The following is a 21,376-nucleotide window of genomic DNA, read 5'->3' as shown; positions in this document are numbered from 1 at the left end:
GAGAAGACTGATGAAGGGGCCCCGCATGCTTTACCCACAAAGCAGTAAAGGGGCAGTGTGTCCTCTGGATCTTTCCCCTCAGTCACCAGGAGATGGACCTTGTCTGGAAGGTGCAGGGTCTCAGAGGGCCTCGGCTTTCTTCTGCGCTGCCGTGCCCTCACCGAGCCCTGCCCCAGCCCCCACTGCGCCCACGTGGGCGTCGGCTGTCAGCACAGCTTGTGTGACGGCCAGTGCTAGCTCCTCACGTCCTGCTGCTGGGAGGCCTGGGCGACGACTTCTTTCCCGCACCATCAGCCTCTGACTTTTGACGTTCCTTTTCAATGGTTTCGTGGTTAAAGTTGGTTGCTCACACCTTCCCCACAAACCCCTACCTTGTTGTGGGGCTTCTGGTGGGCCGCTCTTGATGGTTTTCAGTACATGATGTTCCTTGGGGGCTCAGACAGCAAAGAATCTGCCTGCAATGCAGGAGAGCCCGGTTCAGTCCCTGGGTTGGGAAGATCCTCTGGAGAAGGGAATGGCTATCCACTCCAGTACACTTGCCTGGAGAATTCCATGGACAGAGGAGCCTAGCAGGCTACAATCCATGGGATCGAAAAGAGTCGGACACAACTGAGTGACTAACACTTTCACTTTGGGGCTTCCTTAGTGGCTCAGATGGGAAAGAATCTGCCCACAATGTGGGAGACCTGGGTTTGATCCCTGGGTTGGGAAGATCCCCTGAAGAAGGGAGTGGCAACTCACTCCAGTATTCTTGCCTAGAGAATTCCATAGGCAGAAGAGCCTGGCAGGCTAGTCCATTGGGTTGCAGAGTCATACACAACTGAAAAACTCACACATAGACACACGTGATGTTTTTATAAAGAGGAACTGCGCCCCCTAAAACAAGGATTGGGAAGCCCGTGGTAGTCTGCTTCTATTGGTGTCTCTATGGTTCAAATTATAGAGGCAATAAATGCTTTAGAAAATACAAACATGGGAATTCTGGTGGTCCGCTGGCTAGGACTCTGCTCTCTCACTGCCAAGGGTAAGGGTTCAATCCCTGTTAAAGGAACTAAGATCCCACAAGCCGTGCGGTACGGCCCAAAATTAAAAAAAAAAAAGTTATATATTTTGTGATATTTATATTACAACTATTTACAAAACTTAATACATCACAAACCATGGAATTTAAATGGATGATCTGTTATGGTATGTAGATTTTATCTCAAGTGTGTTAGTCACTCAGTAGGACACTCAGTCTTGTCTGACTGCCACTCTATGGTCCATAGCTCACTAGGCTCCTCTGTCCATGGAATTACATGTTGAATTATATCTCAAGACATAACCAGATGGAACTAGGTCTGCCCCCTGATGCACAGGAAGCCACTTGCGAACACTGGGTTGTGGCGAGGAGGGTGTAGGGTTTGGGCAGGTGCCCATCAGAGAGAACAGGCAGCTCATGTTCAAAAGATCCGAGCTCCCCAAGGCTTTCAGGGGAAGGTTTTAAAGACAGCGTGAGGAAGAAAGTCATGGGTTTCATGATTACCTCACGCACAGTTCTTTGGTTGATAGTGAGGTAACCGGGTGGCGTCACTGCAGGCAGCCTTTTCAATTTTCAGGTTCCAGTTGGTCTGGGGACTAAGTGCTGGTGTTCAGCATGCAGTTAATTTCTTCCACCAGCAGGGGGTTTCGGTATCTGCAAAACCACTCCATGGCTATTGCTCAGGTTATTCTAGCCTTTGTGTAGAAGTCCTTAGCTTTGTTTTATGGCTAAACTATTACTACTTTGTCTTGCTTGACTGCTTTTGTCTTTTCATTTTCTCACTTCTCTGACAATTTTGCTCACTGGTACTTGGCGAAGGCCTAGGAGCCTAAAGGTGGGGGAGTAGAGGTGGGGGACATTCCAGTGGGGGAGGGGGAGTCTCTCCCCCTAGGAAGGCCCTACAGGGTCCTGTTTGATTTCAAATAAAGCTATTTTAAAAAACACACAGAAACCTCCTTGAAGGGGCTTCCACTGACCAAACTGAGGACAACTTGAGGATCAAAATAATGACAGTAAAGTAATATATTTCTTTGAATAAACTAGGAATACATGTGTCTTCTTTGATATAAATAGGTAAAGAGAAAGCTTTTTTCCCTACAATAAACGACAAAATTAGAAAACAGCCACTTGGCAACCATCATGGTAATAAATAATTCAGAGAAAAAACAGTACATGCAAAAACTAGGGAGCGAAAGTTGTTTGAGAAACAGCGTGTTCACACAGTCTTAAAGTATCCTCCCATAAAATACTTATTATATACCAAAAGAAAAAGAGTAACTTGACAGGGAAGAAGCTTGGGCCACTCCACCTTAATTAAGTGATCAAGACAAGCCTCTCCAACAGACCAAAGCCATGCTACCCGATTGGACAAGAAGAAAAGAACCCAGCATCTCCTCCAGAGCACTCCTGCCAGAAAGATACAACCTGAGTCTAGTCAGGAGGCAACCAGCCACATGCAGATCAAGGAATGTGCTCCACAACAGCTGGCTGGGGGCCTGCGTCAAGGGCATGAAGAGCTGTTCCTGCCTGAATGGCACAAGAGGTGACACACAGGTACTGGGGTAACTGGGGTTATCTGGGAATCCGACTGAGGTCTATGGATCAATGCTATATGGGCTTTCCTTTAACTTTAAATCACTTCTAAAGACTTCGGATCTTTTAATTCATCTTAGGAATAGTTAGAAGGCAATGGCACCTCACTCCAGTACTCTTGCCTGGAAAATCCCATGGACAGAGGAGCCTGGTAGGCTGCAGTCCATGAGGTCGCTAAGAGTTGGACACGACTGAGCGACTTCACTTTCACATCTCACTTTCATGCATTGGAGAAGGAAATGGCAACCCACTCCAGTGTTCTTGCCTGGAGAATCCCAGGGATGGGGGAGCCTGATGGGCTACCGTCTATGGGGTCGCACAGAGTCGGACAGGACTGAAGCGACTTAGCAGCAGCAGCAGCAGGAATAGTTAAGGCTCCCTACTGGTGAATTCTAAAGGAAATCAACCCTAAATATTCATTGGAATGACTGATACTGAAGCTGAAGCTCCAATACTTTGACCACCTGAAGCAGGGAGTGAACTCACTGGAAAATACCCTGATGCTGGGAAAGATTGAGGGCAGGAGAAGTGGGTAACAGAGGATGAGGTGATTAGATAGTAACACTGAGTCAGTGGACAGGAGTTTGAGCAAACTCCAGGGGATGGTGGAGAACAGGGAAGCCTGGCGTGCTACAGTCCATGGAGTAACAGAGTCAGACATGACTTAGCGACTGAACCTGGTGATTTTTGTAAATACTTCCTTGAATCATTCAAAGCATGGTCCTGAAGGTGCACATTTTTGCCTCAGTCAAAAGTACCCACCAGAGGGCATCATTTATCTAGATTATCCATGATATTTTAATTCCACATGTTGAGGAATTTTCAACTCTTCTGCCTAGGATCTGTGTGGTTGCCTTAGAGAGGCAGCACTTCCTTGGACTCGTCCACCCTCTTCCTCAGTTTCCAGGGGAATTTCAGGAAAGTTGAGGTTGGGATTGAGGCTATGAAGTCTCTTCCTATTGGTCTAAGGCTCCTGCACCTTCTGACCTGCTGACTCGAGGGGCACACTTCCCTGCAACTGGCTGTCCTGGGCGCTACGGCCCCTCGAGGCTTTGTCCTAGCCCTTAGTGTGAAACAAAAGTAATATCCACCTATTAAGGGGCATATAGCTGTGGAAAAGTAATGCACATAACAAATAACTCAAGAGTCAGGTAACAAATGGGGAAACCCCTACGTGAGAAAAGTAAGGTCTCCAATTAGTGACCCCAGCTTCTACCTTAAGACAATAGAAAAAGAACAGCAAATTAAGCCTGAAGTAAGCAAAAGAAAGGAAAAAGGCCAAAGTAGAAATCAATAAACTTGAAAAAGAGAACAATAAAAAATAAATTAATCCAAAAGGCGGTTCTTTAAGATCAATAAAACAGACAAACCCCTGGCAAGACAAAAGGAGAAAGGAGACACAAATTACCAATATAAAGGATGAGAGAGGTGACACCATGACAGAGTATACACACAGTAAAAGGATAAGGAAATATTATGAAAAACTTTATGACAATTAACAATTTAGATGAAATGGACTAATTAATTAAAACACACAAACTACCAAAAGTAACCCAAGAAGAAAAGGACAACTTGAATGGCCATATTTCTATGAAATGAATTGAGTTTGTAGTTAAAAAACCTTCCCAAAAGGAAAATTTAAGGCTTCACTAAACGTTTACGAAGTAACACTAGGTTTAATTCCCAGGTGGTACAGTGGTAATGAATCCGTCTGCTAATGCAGGAGATGAAAGAGACATTGGTTTGATCCCTCGGTCAAGAAGATCCCCTGGAGAAGGAAACGGCAATTCACTCCAGTATTCTTGCCTGGAAAATTCCATGGACAAAGGAACCTGGCAGTCCATGGGGTCAACAAAGCATGGGATACGACTGGGAACTAGCACCTACGCATGCAATGTTAGGTTGACAAACCCTAACGTAAAATTCATTAAGGAAAGAATACTTTCTCCAATCCTTCTGAGGCCAGCATTACGCAACACGAGGCGAAGACATCACGAGAAAATAAAACTACAAACCAATATTCCTCATGGGCAGAGATGCAAAAATTCTAAACAAAACTTCAGCAAATTGAATACAACCATAAACAAAAACGAAAATATATATCGTGACCAAACGGAGATTATGTCAGGAATGCACTAGAAAGTCAATCACTGTAACTGATCATGCTTTTCTTCCAGAGAAAACAGATCTCTGCCAATCCCACGAAGGAACAGAGCCAACGTACGCTATGAGAGGGTCGGCTGCTGCTGCTGCTAAGTCGCTTCAGTCGTGTCCGACTCTGTGCGACCCCATAGACGGCAGCCCACCAGGCTCCCCCGTCCCTGGGATTCTCCAGGCAAGAACATTATTGGAGTGGGTTGCCATTTCCTTCCCCAAAGCATGAAAGTGAGAAGTGAAAGTGAAGTCGCTCAGTCGTGTCCGACTCTTCGCGACCCCATGGACTGCAGCCTACCAGGCTCCTCCACCCATGGGGTTTTCCAGGCAAGAGTACCAGAGTGGGGTGCCACTGCCTTCTCCGGAGGGGGGGGTCGGCAGGAGCCCCCAAAAGACGGCTGTTAGTTCTCCAGCGACTGTCACGCTCACTGCGGGCCCAAGCCTGCTTCCGGGCGGCATCCAATCCCACAATCCCCGGGGCCTAGACGTGGCCCCGCCTCTGCGCTCAGGTCCCGCCCCTTAGGTAGAGTCATGGCCTCGGATTGGTTACTGCGGCTTCCGCTACCTGGTGGGCGGGGCCGCTGACCACCTGTAGGTTCCGGGCCTGGCTGAGTGTGCTTCCCTGAGCTCACCGACCTGCATGGGGGAGGACGGGGGGGACAGGGGTCCGTCAGCCGATGGCCTAGCTCCCGTAGGGTCGCCGATGTCGGAGACCAGCCCGAAGGCGGAGGCGGCGAAGCTGCTGCCTTTCCTGGCGCTCGGGGAGCGGGCTGACCTACAGGCGGCGGCGGCGCAGCATGTGCTGGCTCTGACTGGCTCGGGGCCTGGCCGCACGCTGCTGGCCGGCCAGGCGGCACTGCTGCGGGCGCTGGTCGAGCTGGCGGTGGCCCCTCCTCCTGCCCCAGCCCGAGACGCCGCCCGCGCGCTAGTCAACCTGGCTGCCGACCCCGGCCTGCACAAGCCGCTGCTGGCGGCCGAGCCCAGACTGCCTGTCCGCCTGCTGGGCTGCGCGTTGGACCCACAGTGGCCCTGGGCCGAGGAAGCGGCCGCCGTGCTGGCTAACCTCAGCCGCGAGCCGGTGCCGTGCGCTGCGCTGATAGAGGCTCTGGCGGCCGCAGAACCCGGGGAGTCGGGCCTGGAGCGGCTGGTGCGCGCGCTGTGCACTCCGGGCTACAACGCCCGCGCGCCCTTGCACTACTTGGGACCAGTGCTCTCCAACCTCAGCCAGCGTCCCGCGACCCGCGCTTTTCTGCTGGACCGCAACAGGTGAAGCTCCGGGCGCTCGCGGGGAGGGGTTGGAAGTGCGCAGGGACGGCACTGAGTGGCCCTTCCCTCCAGGTGCGTGGTCCAGCGGCTGCTGCCCCTTACCCAATACCCGGACTCCTCGGTGCGCAGGGGCGGGGTGGTGGGAACACTGCGAAATTGCTGCTTCGAGCACCGTGAGTCGTGGTGGGGATGCTGCCTTATGGGGGGAATAGGCTGTTCTCTGGGGCCCCTCTGGACAGGTCTGCATTCCTGTTTCTCCCCAGGACATCATGAATGGTTGCTTGGGCCCGAGGTGGACGTTCTCCCCTTCTTGCTACTGCCCCTGGCTGGGCCTGAAGACTTCTCTGAGGAAGAGATGGAGCGTGAGTGGCTAGGGTCGGGCCTCAGGGTTGGTTTAACAGGAAGGGGGGGGCGGGCCGGTAGGGGAGAGGCAGGAGGTGTCCAGATCAGGGCCCTTCTGAAACCTTCCAGCAGGGAGTTGCTGAGCACAGATGAGCCTTATCCTGCCTAGTGGCCCAGGGGCAGCATGGAGACCCACTGACTCACAAATTCACCCCTAGGGCTGCCTGTTGATCTGCAGTACCTGCCACCAGACAAGCAGCGAGAGCCTGACGCTGACATCCGCAAGATGCTAATTGAGACCATCATGCTGGTGAGCAGGGGTCCTGCTTCATTAATGCCACCCCCCCAACACACACACATTAGCACACTGACGTCTGGGTACCCTCTTCCCTCTTCCAGCTGACAGCCACGGCACCTGGTCGGAAGCAGGTGAGGGACCAGGGAGCCTACTTGATCTTGCGAGAGCTGCATAGCTGGGAGCCTGAGCCTGATGTGCGGGTGACTTGTGAGAAACTCATCCAGGTAGGTGCAGGGTTGGGGGAGGGGTAGGCGTCCAAGGTATGCCAGCCAGCTCCCCACGTGCCTCCCCTGCTGGCAGGTACTTATTGGGGACGAGCCAGAGCGCGGCCTGGAGAACCTGCTGGAGGTGCAGGTGCCTGAGGAGGTTGAGCGGCAGCTGCAGCAGCAGGATCACCAGGAGCGGGAGCAGTGTGAGCGGGAGCAGCAGGAGCTGGAGCTGGGCCCAGGGCCACAAGCAGAGGGAGCTGCACCCACGTGAGGCCCCTGAGGCCTGCCAGCATCTCCGGGCCCACTTCTCTTCACAGTCCGTCCAGGCCTCCCAGACCAGGCTTGCCTGCTGTCCCCTGCTCTGAGAGTGTATCTGGCTGAGAAGCAGAGCTGCCCTTAAGCTCTGCTCTAGGTCTTTGCTGAGGATTGAGGGCGCCTCCATGTGCCCTGTTGCTTCTAGCAAGAATGCTGGCTGCTCAGAGGAGGACTGTTCAGCCAGGGCTGCCCCAGACCTCTGACTTGCTCAGGTGTCTCCAGGTGGAGGGCTGGCAGGGCTGGACAGAAAAACACTGCAGACCTGAAGGGCCAGCTAGAGCTTCCCAATGAGTCTCAGGGGTGCTCTAGGAGTCTGAGTGCTTGCAGTGCCCCTTGCTGCCAGTTCCAACTCAGGTCCCTCCACCCTGGGGGCCCTCGGCTGTCCCTGCCTGAGACCTGGCCTCACAGGGCTGACCTGTTGAGAGTTTCACCAGCCACAGCCTGTCAGGGTCTCCCAGGGCTGCATCCCCCTGGCCTGTCCTTGGGGCGCTTGCTGGTGCTGCCTCCTCTTCACCCTCAGCACCTTCCCTGTGCCCAGACCCAGCCCTCAGGCCTTGGTGAGCACTTTAAGTGCTATTTCCCAGTCCTGGACCGACCTGATGCTCCCACCTTCCCTGTCTAGCTAGGCCCTCTCCCTGTTCAATTCCCCTGAGCCTTAGCCCCCCAGATCCCATGCCCACCAAGCTCATAAGCCTTGCCCTTGGCCCAAGTCTTCCCCTGGACCATGCTCTGCCCCTTTGGAGCCCGTTGGCCCCATATGTAGTGCCTTCAAGTCCACGGCCCCAAGCCCAGCAGGCTGTCCCTCACCCCACTGTATTCCCTTCCTGGGCCTCCCACCAAACCTAGTGCCATCTTCTGCCCTGGATCCCTGTTTCCCTGCCCTTCCAGGCTTCTCTCTGCAGAGCACCCCCCCACCAACCCCCAGCCCTCTTGTCCTCAGTCCTGGTACTACCTCCAGAGCTGGGGCCAGCTCTACTGGAGCTCAGATCAAAGCTGAGTTCTTCGTGGGTACCAGGTGTCTTCCTCTTCTGTGGTCCCCTCTTCATTCTCCCTCCCCCCAATTAAATTAAAGCTCTGGCCTGAAGGTATGTGGACTGTTTTCCAGATGCCCCAACATCCCTCTTCCTGCATTGAGAAGTCCACACCCTTGGCTCTATAGAATAAATGCTTTATCTGGCCTCGCCCCTGCCCTCCCGCCCACCCTCAGCTAACCAGGTAGTGCCCAGGCACGCTCCAGATGGAGCATAGCAACAGTGGATGCCTGGAGTGACCCACCCTGCGACCAGCCGTGTCCGTGCTCCAGAGCTCAAGCCCGGCAGAGTCTGCACCTTGTCTCGGGCAAGCCCTGGGGGCTCAGGCGTCAGACTGGAGGCACTCTCATGAGAGGTGCCCTGTAGCTGGGGTCGCCGCAGTTGCAGGAGTGACCTTGGGGGATCAGAGCCTGCGCTGGGCTCCACATTGTCCAGGGATGTTCGGAGCTGGGGCTTCTCTGGTTTTTCTGCAACAGATCACAGTGGGAGGGTCAGGAAGGGCGCTGAGGAGCCTCCTACCTGCCCACCCAGGTAGGCCTGCCACACCTGGTATAGCACAGAGTGTAGTGCAGAGGAGCGCATGTGCAGCAGGCAGCATCCAGTGGTGGGTGGCCACCTGCTGCAGGCCCAGGCGAGCTTGTGGGCGCAGCTGGAGCAGGCCTCGGATCAAGTCCTGGCACTCTGTGGGCGAGGACTCAAGGCTGCAGCCTCACGGTAGCGGCCCCCTCCCGCCACCTCTCGTGCCCCCAGCCCACGGCCCTCACAGCCAACGATTCTGGCCACTTGGTGGGGTTGCCCCATGCAGTCTTCCCAAATGGCTAGAGGGTGTCCGTGTTTTGCACGTGGGCAGACAGGCAGAGAGAGGTGAGGCAGCCTGACCTAGGGCTCGTTCAGGGTTCAAGCTTAATGGGGCCACCAACTCCAGTTTCCCCCGTCACCACAGTCCATCCCCCAGCCTGGGCTGGCAAAGAGGCCAGGTCAGCATCCCCCATGCCACAGTGCATGTGGCCCTTCTCTGGACCTAGGTCTGTCTTGCTGTCCCCTCTCCAGGCACGGCTGGGACTTGGGAGGGACATGTGGTGGAGGTGCTCACCTGGGGACAGGCCTGGCCGGAAGGTGGGGCCCCGGCGCATCAGATACAGCATTCGGTGGGGCTGGCACTCCTTGAAGGGCAGCTTCCCAGTCACCATGGCGTAGAGGATGACACCTCTGGGGGTATGGGCTTCTCAGGGCCCACCCCTCCTCCCCGGCCCCTGCCCCTCTTCCCCTCCAGGGTCCTGGAGCCCCTGGGGTGGTGCTCACAGGCTCCACAGGTCGGCCTGCTCCCCGTTGTACTTCTTGCTCATGAGGATCTCTGGGGCTGTGTAGGCCACAGACCCGCAGAAGGTGCTCAGCAATGAGTTCTTGAGCCCGGAACGATTGGCAAAGCCAAAGTCTGCAAGGGACGTGCAGGGCGGACGGGCGGGTTGCTCAAGAGAGGGCTCCTGAGGGGGCTGTGGGCACGGGGCGTGTGGGTAACTATAAGTCTGGCTGTGGGCAACTGTTGGGTGCAGGCCTCACTGGAGGCTTGAAGGACAAGGCAGACTGGGGTCAGAAGTCTGGAGCAGACCAGTGTAGAGGCTGGAGCCCTGGGCTTGGGGCAAGAGGGGGGTATGTGCGACCCGGGGAAGTTGAAGGTGATCAGAGCTGGCCCAGGCTGGAAGCCTAGTTGGGGGCCGGGCCGCAGGCTCACCACTCAGCTTTAGGCAGCCTCTGTCATCTAGCAGGACGTTCTCACACTTCAAGTCCCTGTGTGGGGAAGGGGAGGCGGGGCTGGACCTGAGCTCAGGCAGGTCTCCACGCGCTGGGCAGCAGGCTGGGTGGCGCCCTCACCGGTGCACGATGCCTGAGTTGTGGCAGTGCGCCACGGCACTGACCAGCTGCCACAACAGCCTGCGGGCCTCCTCCTCCTCCAGTCCCGGGCAGCGGTGATGAGCAGACATGGTGTTGATGTGCTCCAGCAGGTCACCGCGGGCCGCCAGCTCCAGTACCAAGTAGGTGCGCCGGCTGTTCGCGAAGGTCTCATACAGCTGCACCTGCCGGGCCACCCCCCCACTGTCACCCCCAACCAGGGCCCTCGGGTGCACAGGGCTGGGGTCTCGGAATGGGGCCGGCCCGAGTATAAGGATCCCAGGAGGTGAAGGGGTGGGCCTGGGGTAGGTAGGAAGGGCCGGCTGCCTGGGGTCTCTGCCCACCACGTTCAGGTGCTTGTACGTAGCATTGAGTGATGAAATCTCACGGGGCAGGAACTTGCGGGAGAACTCTGCAGGGGCCTCCGCAGTGGAGACGATCTTGATAGCCACCTGCAGGTGTGGAGGGTGGCCACTGTGCAAAGGCCACAATCCCCCTGGGGACAGGATGTGCTAGAACAGGCCCCGTGGCCTTTGTGCATGTGGCCGAAGTTGACCAGGGCAAGGTTCGGTGAGCAGCAGCCTTGGGAGGCAGCACTGACCTTCCCCCTCATCCCATCCTGGTTACTTATGTGTTCAACGGGTCCAGGAACTGAGAGGGATCAGACTGCCAGAGCCTGGGCCTTCTGGAAGACGTGGGACTAGGAGGAAGCCAGAGCACCTGGGAGGTGCCTGAGTGGAGTTAGGACAGGGGCCACTGGGGCTGACTATGGAACCCCCACCCCGTGGGGAGGAGGCGAGCCTGCCTCACCATGGTGTGGCGCTTGCCCCTCAGGTCAGAGGCCAGCTTGGAGTTGTGCCGCATGCGCTCCTGCGTGGCGTAGGCCAAGTAGACTTTGGAGAAGACCCCAGAACCAATCTTCTTGGAGGACAGCAGGTAGCCATTGTCCCTGCATTCACGCACCTGCTCCAGAAAGGCTCTCTGGTCCAGCTTCTGCCTGCCGGCAGCCTTCATAAAATTCAGGGCTCTGTGGGAGAGCTGGGGCTACCCAGCACCCCGCAGGGCCGTGGGGAGGGGCTCTGGGAGGTTCAGCTGAGGCCTGACTTGTGTTAGAGGGATGGGGGGATGGGTTGTAGACGGATGGAGCAATGCGCTGTGGAGTGATGGGGTGATGTACTGCAGGAGGCCAGCTGGGGCCTACAGGCCCTCAAGGCTGCAGCCAAGTTTCTGAAGCCTCTCTGGGACAGGAGCAGAGATGGGGAGGGAGGCTAACACAGCCACACAACCATGGGCTGGCATGGGGTTGGACAGGCTCTGGGAAAGCAGGAGCAGATTCTAGAATGGAAGGTTCTAGAGCTGTGCTTGCATTGTGCCCTCAAAGGGGTATCCTTCTATTCCCCAGGCATTGCTTGCCCTGAGAACATCTTGCTGGAACCAGCCCTGCCCTGTGTGAGGCCCACTCCATGGGGTGAGAACCCCAAGGGCCACAGACAGCCCTTTTATGGTTTTGGCTGTGTGGCGCAGCGTGGGGGATCCTAGTTCTCCAACCAGGAACTGAACTCGGACCCAGCACTGAAAGAACAAGTCCTAACCACTGGACCGCCCACCTCAAAGAGGTGAGCCAGCACCGCCTCCCTTCTCCCAGCCCTGCAGTGTTCTGTGAGCGCTGTTACTCGGGGTGGAGCTGTGTTGCCTGCGGGCGCTGTTTGAAGCTGCAACCACTACCTCCCACAATCCTGCTTCTGTGCACACCAAAGTGCCTGTCCCATGGTAGGCAGTCCACACCCAGGATTTCAAATGGGAACATCACCAAGTGATGCCCCCTTTACAGACGAAACAAGTAAGGGCCAAGTTCATGGTCTCTCTTCTGTGAGCTGGACAGCATAGTGTCTGCGGACCAGATTTGTCCCCACAGAATCCGTGGTGCTTGCAGCACTCCCTCTGCATGTAAGTGAGCTATGGAGACATTTTCTCCTCCCTGTTGGACTGTGGGCCGCTGGAGGGCAAGGCTTGTGTCTGATATCCCCTGGCTCACCCACAGCCCTTGTCTGGCAAATTGCCTGGAGAATAGAAAATATGGACAGTTTAGCTGGTTTGTTGCTCCATGCGGGTTAGGAAGAGAGAAACTGGGTGTTTCAAGGGGAGGGGATTTAACTTGTGATGGTTACGAAAGTGTTACATGGGCTGGAGATGGGGGGAGCCTACACCACCTCCCTGGCTCCCCCTCATTCCAGAACACAGCTGGAAGCCAGTGACTGTTGCTCAGATAGGTGACAGGCAGGATCCAGAGTGCTCACCAGCTCTGCTCACCCTCCTCTTTCTCTGCACCCCGGGTCATCCATCTATTTCACAGCATTGCTGAGTACCTCCCTGTGCTGGGCTTGGTGCCAAGCCCTTGGGAGCCAGTCACAGGCACGGGCCTTTCTCACAGAGTTTACTGTTACAGAAGAGAGACTGCCCTTAATACTCTGTTTTGAGGCGGGGGGGCCTTGCGGCATGCAGGGAGGGTGTTAGTTCCCCAACCAGGGATCAAATTCACGCCCCCTGCAGTGGAAACAGAGTCTTAATCACTGGATGCCCAGGGAAGTCCCTGGCCTTAATAATTTAATAAAAGTTGAATGATGCTGTGATCTGTGCCAGGGCAGCGTGTGTGCGTGCTTGGGAGTGAAAAAGTTCAGCTGAGCCTGGGGAAGGCAGGACCAGTGGGGTGTCCTGAACCCTGGCCATGGGGACATCAACGGGAGAGTGAGCCATCCAGGTATGAGCCTCCCTTGGATAACCCTCCCTTCCTGCCTATGCAGTACCTGGGGGGTGGGAGCTCTTTCTTGGGGGCCAGGCCCCATCTGTGGAGCAGAACGCTGTATCAGCCATCTACAAGAGTTCTGTCCCGCTCTCTGCACTCTATCCCTAAGACAGAAGGCTGCAGCCCTTCTCTCTGTGAAAAAAGAAGCCCCCATCCCTGCCGTACTGTCCAGTGACCAACCTGCCCCCATGTTTAAACTGAGGCCACTTTGCCTCCTCGCACCCCTGCCCACAGATCCCTGTGGACCCAGTGAGATGCAGACAAGTTGTTAATGCCGAGGATGTACTGTTGCTGACCGGCCCTTTCTTCTCCAATTGCTTTTCCTTTCCTGAGCTTCTGGAACACCACTTGCTCCTTTCATTTTGGTCTGTGGGCACACCCAGGTGATTTCAGCCTCCGGGGCTCTGCGGGGGCCAGTGTGTCTGTCCAGAACCTGGGCTCCTCTCTTGGCTTCTCTCTTTCTCAGCCCCCAGCTGCAGTTCTTCACAGCACTTTGTGCAACTTACGAATCATTGACTTGCTCGTTGTCTGCCTCCCTCTCCAGATCCCAAGGTCCCAAATGCATATACTTGCTTTTGGTTTTTTTTAATCTTTTATTAAAGACTAATAAAATTTTTTTTTAAATGTTTTGCTTTTTATTGAAGTATAGTTGATTTACAATGTTGTATTAGTTTCTGGTGTATAGCACTGTGATTAGTTATGCATGTGTATTTATATTCTTTTCCATTACAGTTTATTACACGATATTGAATAGAGCTTCCTGTGTTATGCAGTAGCGTCTTGCTGCTCGCCCACTCTGTGCGCACTCGTTTGCGTCTGTTAAGCCGCAATGCGCAGCAGCCCCCGCCTTTGGCAGGCTCATGTCTGTTCTCCATATGAGTTTGTTTCTCTTTCATAAATAAGTTCATTTCTGTCATATCTTAGGTTCCACATATGGTGATATCATATGGTATTTATGACTTACTTTCTGACTCTCTTTCTGACTTACTTCACTTAGTATAGTAATCTCTAGGTCCATCCAAGTTACTGCAAATGACGTAATTTCATTTTATTGCTCAGTAGTATTCCATCGTATATATGTACCACATCTTTGGGCTTCCCTGGTGGCTCAGAGGTTAAAGCGTCTGCCTGCAATGTGGGAGACCCAGGTTCGATCCCTGAGTCGGGAAGATCCCCTGGAGAAGGAAATGGCAACCTACTCCAGTATTCTTGCCTGGGAAATCCCATGGACGCAGGAGCCTGGTGGCCTACAGTCCATGGGGGTCACAAAGAGTCGGACACAACTGAGCGACTTCACTTTCACCACATCTTTATCCATTCATCTGTCAATGGATATTTATGCTGTTTCCATGTATTGGCTGTTGTAAATAGTCCTGGGGTACATGTATCTCTTCAAATTATAGTTTTCTCCAGATGTATGCCCTAGAATGGGATTGCTGGATCATACAACAACTCTAGTTTTTTGAGGAACCCCCTTACTGTTTTCCATACTGGCTGCACCAATTTGCATTCCCACTAACAGTGGAGGAGAGTACCCTTTTCTCCACACCCTCCCCAGCATTTGTTATTTGTAGACTATTTTTTTTTTTTAATTTATTCATTTGGCTGAGTTGGGTCTTGGTTGCAGCATGTGGGATCTTCATTGTGGGCTCTGTAGCTCTGCAGCATGTGGGATCTTAGTTCCCCAACCGGGGACTGAACCCGTGTTTCTTGCATTGCAAGACAGGTCCTTAACCACCTGACCACCAGGGAAGTCCCTAGAGTTTTTAATGATGCCTATCCTGAGTGCTGTGGTACCTTACTGAACTTTTGATTTGCATTTCTCTAATAATTAGTGATGTTGAGCATCTTTTCATGTGCCTATTGGCTATCTGTATATCTTCTTTGGAGAAATGTCTGTTTAGGTCTTCTGCCCATGTTTTTCCCCCAGACTGTAAGCTTTTTATTTTGTATTGGTGTATAGCCAATTAATGTTGTGATAGTTTCAGGTATATTCTGCGTATAAGTTAAGTAAGCAGAGTGACAACATACAGTCTTGATGTACTCCTTTTCCAATTTGGAACCAGTCTGTTGTTCCAAGTCCATTTCTAATTGTTGCTTCTTGACCTGCATACAGATTTCTCAGGAGGCAGATCAGGTGGTCTGGTATTCCCATCTCTTTCAGAATTTTTCCACAGTTTGTTGTGATCCACATAGTCAAAGGCTTTGGCATAGTCAATAAAGCAGAAGTAGATGTTTTTCTGGAACTCTCTTGCTTTTTCGATGATCCTACAGATTTTCACAATTTGATCTCTGGTTCCTCTGCCTCTTCTAAATCCAGCTTGAACATCTGGAAGTTTACAGTTCACACAGTGTTGAAGTCTAGCTTGGAGAATTCTAGCATTACTTTGCTAGCGTGTGCGATGAGTGCAATTGTGCGGTAGTTTGAACGTTCTTTGGCATTGTCTTTCTTTGGGATTGGAATGAAAACTGACCTTTTCCAGTCCTGTGGCCACTGCTGTGCTTTCCAAATTTGCTGGCATATTGAGTGCAGCACTTTCACCGCATCATCTTTTAGGATTTGAAATAGCTCCACTGGAATTCCATCACCTCCACTAGCTTTGTTCGTAGTGATGCTTCTTAAGGCCCACTTGACTTCACTTTCCAGGATGTCTGGCTCTAGGTGAGTGATCACACCATCGTGGTTATCCGGGTCATGAAGATCTTTGTTGTATAGTTCTTCTGTGTATTCTTGCCACCTCTTCTTAATATCATGTGAAATGCCGGGCTGGATTAAGCACAAGCTGGAATCAAGATTGCTGGGAGAAATATCAATAACCTCAGATATGTAGATGACATCACCCTTATGGCAGAAAGCGACAAACTAGAGAGTCTCTTGATGAAAGTGAAAGAGGAGAGTGAAAAAGTTGGCTTAAAACTTAACATTCAGAAAACTAAGATCTTGGCATCTGGTCCCATCACTTCATGGCAAATAGATGGGGAAACAATGGAAACAGTGAGATACTTTCATTTTTTTTGGCTCCAAAATCACTGAAGATGGTGACTGCAGCCATGAAATTAAAAGACGCTTGCTTCTTGGAAGAAATGCTATGACCTAGACAGCATATTAAAAAGCAGAGACATTACTTTGCCAACAAAGGCCCGTCTAGTCAAAGCTATGGTTTTTCCAGTAGTCATGTATGGATGTGAGAGTTGGTCTAGAAAGAAAGCTGAGCACCGAAGAATTGATGCTTCTGAACTGTGGTGTTGGAGAAGACTCTTGAGAGTCGCTTGGACTGCAAGCAAATCCAACCAGTCCATCGTAAAAGAAGTCAGTCCTGAATACTCATTGGAAGGACTGATGCTGAAGCTGAAACCCCAATACTTGGGCCACCTGATGAAGAACTCATTGGAAAAGACCCTGATGCTGGGAAAGATCAAAGGCAGGAGGAGAAGGAGGTGACAGAGGATGAGATGGTTGCATGGCATCACCGACTCAGTGGACATGAATTTGAGCAAGTTCCAGGAGTTGGTGATGGACAAGGAAGCCTGGTGTGCTGCAGTCCATGGGGTCTCAAAGAGTCAGACATGACTGAGCAACTGAACTGAACTGAGTTTCAGGTGACCAGAGAAGAGACTCAGCCATACACATACATTGTCCCCTAAAGCCACCTCCCATGCATGTTGACATAAAATATTGAGCAAAGTTCCATGTGCTCTGCAATAGGTTCTTGTTGGTTATCCATTTTAAATATAGCAGTGTATACATGACCTTCCCAAAGTCCCTAACTCTCCCTTCCCCACTGGCAACCATAAGTTCGTTTTCTAAGTCTGTGAGTCTCTTTCTGTTTTGTAAGTTTATTTGTATCATTTCTTCTTAGATTCCACATATAAGGGATGTCATACAATATTTCTCCTTCTTTGTCTGACTTACTTCACTCAGTATGACACTTTCTATATCCATTCATGTTGCTGCAAATGGCATTATTTCATTCTTTTTAATGGTTGAGTAATATTCCACTGTATATATGTACCATATCTTCTTTTTCCATTCCCTTTCGATGGATATTTAGGTTGCGTCCATGTCTTGGTTATTGTAAACAGTGCTGCAATAAACATGTATCCTTTTAGATCATGTTTTTCTCTGGATATATACTCGGGAGTGGGATTGCAGGGTCTGAGCGACTTCACTTTCACTTTTCACTTTCATGCATTGGAGAAGGAAATGGCAACCCACTCCAGTGTTCTTGCCTGGAGAATCCCAGGGATGGGGGAGCCTGGTGGGCTGCCGTCTATGGGGTCAAACAGAATCGGACACGACTAAAGTGACTTAGCAGCAGCATGGTAGCTCTAGTTTTAGTTTTTAAAGGAACCTCCATACTGTTCTCCATAGTGCCTTTGCCCATTTATATACATACATATATATATATATACACACATTGTATATATTGTATATATGTGTGTGTGTATAGATATATGTATATATACACATTGAGTTCTACGGCCTATTTGTGTATTTTGGAAATAAAAGTCTTGTTGGTCACATCATTTGCAAGTATTTTCTCCCATTCTTTAGGTTGTCACTTTGTTTTGTTTATGGTTTCCTTTGCTGTGCAAAACCTTGTGAGTTTGATTAAGTCCCATTTGTCTAGTTTTGGTTTTACTTCTACTGCCTCAGAAGAGTGATCTAAGAAAACATTGGTACCATTTATGTCAGAGAACCTTTTCCCTGTGTTCTGCTGTAGTTTTATCGGTGCCTTCACATTTTGATTCCCAGGGACTATTGGCAGACTAGATATGTGCCTCGTGTGTTCAGGTGTGTACCTGTGTGTAGAGGGGCCTGTGGCCCTGGGCTCTTTGGGGTATTTGTTGGGTGTTCTTGTGTGAGAGATATAGGGCATGACAGTTCCTGCCTGTGTCCAGGTCTAGCCCACCTGGCGTGTGTTCCTGGACAGGTATGTGTTTGCAAAGGGACTGGGTTTGGGTATATTGGTGCCCCAGGTATCTCAGGGTATGTGGGTCTGTGTCTGTGTGACAGGATCACCGTGGTGTGTCGGGAGGGGTCACAGAGCAGAGTGGCAAGCGGGCCCGGTCCCTCACCTACGCAGTAACCTGCCGCACCCCTTGAGGCCCACAGGGCGGCCAGACTGGAGCCCAACGGTCAGATGTGGTGGTCACAAGCCAGCTGGAGGCGGAGCCGAGAGAGAGAGAGAGAGAGAGAGAGAGAGAGAGAGAGAGAGAGGAGAGACACGCTCTCTCAACCAATGAGCGCAGAGATCGTGTGGGGGCGGGGCCAAGTTACAGCGCGGTGGGAGGCAGTTGGCAGGGGGCGGGCTCGTCGCGTGGCCCCGCCCACTCCGGTCAACGGCTGCAGCGAGGGCGGCTCCCGGGGCCGCGGCTGCGGCGCCTCCTCTGGTAAAGGGCGGACAGGTCCCGGGGGTCAGAGCTGGCCGCGGTCACTCGGGGAGGTGCCCCTCGGGAAAGCCTGGGTCGCAGACCTTCGGGTCGCCCCCTTGGCCCGGCCGCCGCGGGAAACCAAGTCAGGGGGTTCCTCTCCAAAGTCACCAGGCGAGCGCAGGGACGGTCCCGGGCTTCGCGGGGCTGAGCCCGCCCCCTTCCTCGGGCTCAGGTGTGCCCAGCCCCGCACAGAGACGGATTTGCCGCGTCACAACCCGGAAGAGCGGCCTGGGAGTCCAACCGCTCACTTTCTTTCTCACCCGGCGTGCGGAGCGCGTCCCCTGTGCCCGGCCCCTCCCAGGGTGGGACTCGGGATACTCGGCCGGTGCCTGTCCCCCCTCCTGCCCCCCGGGGGGCGTTCAGTCTGTCACTTTTCGGAGGCCTGTGGTCCACCTCCTTGGTTCCCCAGGGGAAAACGGGGGTCCTCTGGGAAACTCATCCTAAACCCGAGGGTCCCAAAGCGCGGGGACCATTGTATTCTTTCTACTTTCTCTCTGGCGTGAGAGGAGGAGGCGGTCCAGAGCCGGGAGGTAATGTGTCCTCAGTCCTGAGGGTTTCTGGTCATGCCCTGTAGGCGTGAAGCTGGAGAGGCTGCAGGAAATTCCTCTCTAAATCCGGGTGAGAGCTCGGAGGTGCTTGGCCCCCAGTCCCTGGACTCTTAGGCCCAATTTTGGGTTCCGGTTTTCTGTAGCGTCAGCTGAGCTGCAGTGCAGCCGTAGGGCCTGATAAGAGGGCTCTATGTGCATGGTGGTTCCCATCTGCACACTTGAGAGAGGTTCTCCTTTGCCAGCCCAGTGGGGTAGGGGGAGGGGCTGACTGGAAAGCTCAAGGGTGATGATGCACAAAGGGGTGTAGGGGGCAGAGGGGACTTTTGTGGCAATGTTAGCTGGAGTGGCTGTCTGCTGCGGGGCCAGGCGGGGTTGGGGTGGAGGCTGGTTTGAGGGGACCACTTTGGAAAGGGAGGTGGTAGAGGTGGAGAAGGTGAGTCACTATAGAGTGAGGGGATGGAGGTGGAGGAACAGGAAGGGGTGATGCTGCTTCTGACCTGAGAGCTAAGTGCATGATGACACAGAAGAGGCAAGTGAGCTGTGGGTTGGGGAGGGGTTGGGTGACAATCGTGTTGGAGCTGTTGGGTTTGTGGCGATGATGGTCCCAGTGGAGATGGCCAGCAGGCCCTGGGCCCCAGGAGACCTATGTGGGAATCATCTGGTGGGACACTTGAGTGGTGGCAGGATTGTGATGTGGTCACCCCTTTGGTCCTGACAGCCAGAGGGCCTGGGAATGCAGTTGTCAACAGGGCTTTTGGCTGCCATGACTCAAGTGAGCACGCACCTCAGGTCTCTCTTTGTTGCTAGAGTGGAATGACCAAGTTGAGCTGTCTTGGTTACCTTGATATCAATGTCCAGGCTGACATGGATTGTTGTTGCTGCATCTTACTCCACCACGACTGCCTGCTGAGGGCCCCAGTAGATCAGAGGTGGAACCCTGGGGTGCTTGCTTGCTCCCTGGAGCTCATAGCTGCCGCCTATGCCTGGAGGCAGGTATCTGTGCTTAGTTCAGACCCAGGGCCTACCGAGGCACCAATGAGCAGCCCAGATTGCGTGAGCCCTTTCATGGAGCCAAGTTACTTGACCTTCTTGAGGCAGGCGCTCCAGGAGAGTCCCTGCTGTTGTTCAAGGAATGCTGGCTGCTGGGCGTCTTGAGATGCATGCTTTCCTCACTGAGCCGGAGAGCCAACCACTTCTGGGGGTTGACACCGCTGGCGTGGCTTACATTGAGAAGCAGTGCTCTCCAGGAGCTGTGAACAGTGAGCTGTGGACTGTTTCCAGGTCATCTGCCCCGGTTCTTGTTGGTGACTCTGGAAGTTGGTTCCTGCTCTGGCTCCTGTGCTGGGAGGGAAAGACCCTGGGCCTGGTGGGGCTATCCTGTGACCCCCCGCTGGGCCTCCTGAATTCCTAGTCTCCCCTCACACACCTACCTTCCATACCACTCCTGTTGCCTCTGGGCTGGGAGGTATGTGACCCTCCTAGGCCTCCCACACCCCATTCTGAGCCCCACCCAGCTCAGTGAAATGGTCCTGTACCACGGTTAGGTTTGTCAGCTCACGTGGCAGTTGAAATACAAGTAGGCATCTTTCAGGCCAGGGCTCTGTGGGCAGGGGCAGTACCTGGTGGGCTTTTACTAAATGTCATTGAATCAATGCTGACTACTGGTGAGCATGGGGGAGGGGGCAGCTGCTTCCTCACTGGCCCACAGTATGTCCAGTGCAGGGAGGGAAGGCCCTGATGGCTCTGCCCTGTGCCATGTGCCAGGAGCATCAGGGTGGGCAGGCGGGCAGCCTTGGAGGGGAGTGTGGGAGCCAGTCCTGGTGGAGTCCTGCCCCACTGCTGATCAGCTGCTCACAGTGTGCCGCTGTTGGACCTACTTGGCCATGCAGATTGAGGAGATGGTGCCTCTGAGGTGCTTCCTGCGGGAGGCAGGGGGCCTCCTGGGCCCTCCCCTGTCTGTGTGCCCCCTTCCTCTGTGGCAGTTTCACCTGGCTTTGCCGTCAGCACTGTGCTCACAGGTCAGTTATCTCCTGGCCTGGGGCAGGGGCCGCAGGTGGAGACCTTCAAAACCAGTCAAACCCAGGTAATCGATACTTACCTGGCTCCCACTTTTTTCCAGTGCTTGTTTTTTCAAATCTAACCAGATCCCTGATTGACATATGTGTTTTTATGACACTCTGTGGGCTTCTGTAGATGGGTATTGGAAGGTGGACGATGCCATCACAGAGTGCGACCATTCAGGCTTGTAGGGAACACTCCACAGGCTCTGCTGGCTGTCCCCACCTATGTGTGGCCACTGCAGGCCTTGCTCCCCGCCCCTCAGTCCTGTGGGGCAGTGGGGGGAAGTGGCGGTGCACGGGAAGCGGAGTCCTGGACTGGTGGTCTTCTTTGTGCTGCCTGTCTTCCTGTTCATCTTGTTGATGTGGGTGCACTTCTGTGCATGTTAATGTTAGGCAGATTGGGCTCTTGT

General features: G+C 53.4%; 3 protein-coding genes across 7 annotated transcripts in view; 2 read left to right on the top strand and 1 right to left on the bottom strand.

Moving 5' to 3' along the window:
- Window positions 1-5,357: 5,357 nt before the first annotated feature.
- HGH1 (HGH1 homolog) lies at window positions 5,358-8,286 on the top strand. The gene is made up of 6 exons (XM_055545541.1): window positions 5,358-6,034; window positions 6,107-6,207; window positions 6,298-6,396; window positions 6,595-6,686; window positions 6,776-6,898; window positions 6,975-8,286. Exons 1-6 carry the CDS (start codon window positions 5,409-5,411, stop codon window positions 7,152-7,154), a joined length of 1,221 nt encoding a protein of 406 aa, XP_055401516.1. The 5' UTR covers window positions 5,358-5,408; the 3' UTR covers window positions 7,155-8,286.
- LOC129627271 (testis-specific serine/threonine-protein kinase 5-like) lies at window positions 7,601-19,790 on the bottom strand. The gene is made up of 9 exons (XM_055546870.1): window positions 19,747-19,790; window positions 10,930-11,146; window positions 10,102-10,571; window positions 9,962-10,017; window positions 9,532-9,664; window positions 9,323-9,438; window positions 8,776-8,910; window positions 8,474-8,696; window positions 7,601-7,613 (listed from the first exon to the last, which is right to left on the bottom strand). The coding sequence occupies exons 1-9, from the start codon at window positions 19,788-19,790 to the stop codon at window positions 7,601-7,603; spliced, it is 1,407 nt and encodes a 468-aa protein (XP_055402845.1).
- The window catches only part of MROH1 (maestro heat like repeat family member 1), a 49,749-nt gene continuing 46,624 nt past the window's right edge, over window positions 18,252-21,376 (top strand). For 4 of the 5 annotated variants that reach the window (XM_055545522.1, XM_055545520.1, XM_055545521.1 and 1 more), the window contains exon 1: window positions 18,252-18,316. The gene's annotated coding sequence lies outside the window, so the exon portion shown is untranslated. Of the gene's footprint in view, window positions 18,317-18,357; window positions 18,889-21,376 lie in introns of those variants that run through there. The other variant, XM_055545519.1, reaches the window with a different exon arrangement.

Source organism: Bubalus kerabau, chromosome 14 (genome assembly GCF_029407905.1).
Source record: "Bubalus kerabau isolate K-KA32 ecotype Philippines breed swamp buffalo chromosome 14, PCC_UOA_SB_1v2, whole genome shotgun sequence".
NCBI lineage: Eukaryota > Metazoa > Chordata > Mammalia > Artiodactyla > Bovidae > Bubalus > Bubalus kerabau.
Note: the sequence above shows the minus strand (reverse complement) of the source record. Positions and strands in the feature narration are given on the sequence as shown.

Coding starts and splice junctions, on each gene's coding strand:
- HGH1 (XM_055545541.1), top strand. CDS start 5,409: ATGGGGGAGGACGGGGGGGACAGGGGTCCGTCAGCCGATGGCCTAGCT. Junction 6,035..6,106: donor TTTCTGCTGGACCGCAACAG/GTGAAGCTCCGG, acceptor CCTTCCCTCCAG/GTGCGTGGTCCAGCGGCTGC. Junction 6,899..6,974: donor CTTGTGAGAAACTCATCCAG/GTAGGTGCAGGG, acceptor CCCTGCTGGCAG/GTACTTATTGGGGACGAGCC.
- LOC129627271 (XM_055546870.1), bottom strand. CDS start 19,790: ATGCAGCAACAACAATCCATGTCAGCCTGGACATTGATATCAAG. Junction 11,147..19,746: donor GCCTGGACATTGATATCAAG/GTAACCAAGACA, acceptor GCTCTCCCACAG/AGCCCTGAATTTTATGAAGG. Junction 9,665..9,961: donor AGGCTGCCTAAAGCTGAGTG/GTGAGCCTGCGG, acceptor CGTCCCTTGCAG/ACTTTGGCTTTGCCAATCGT.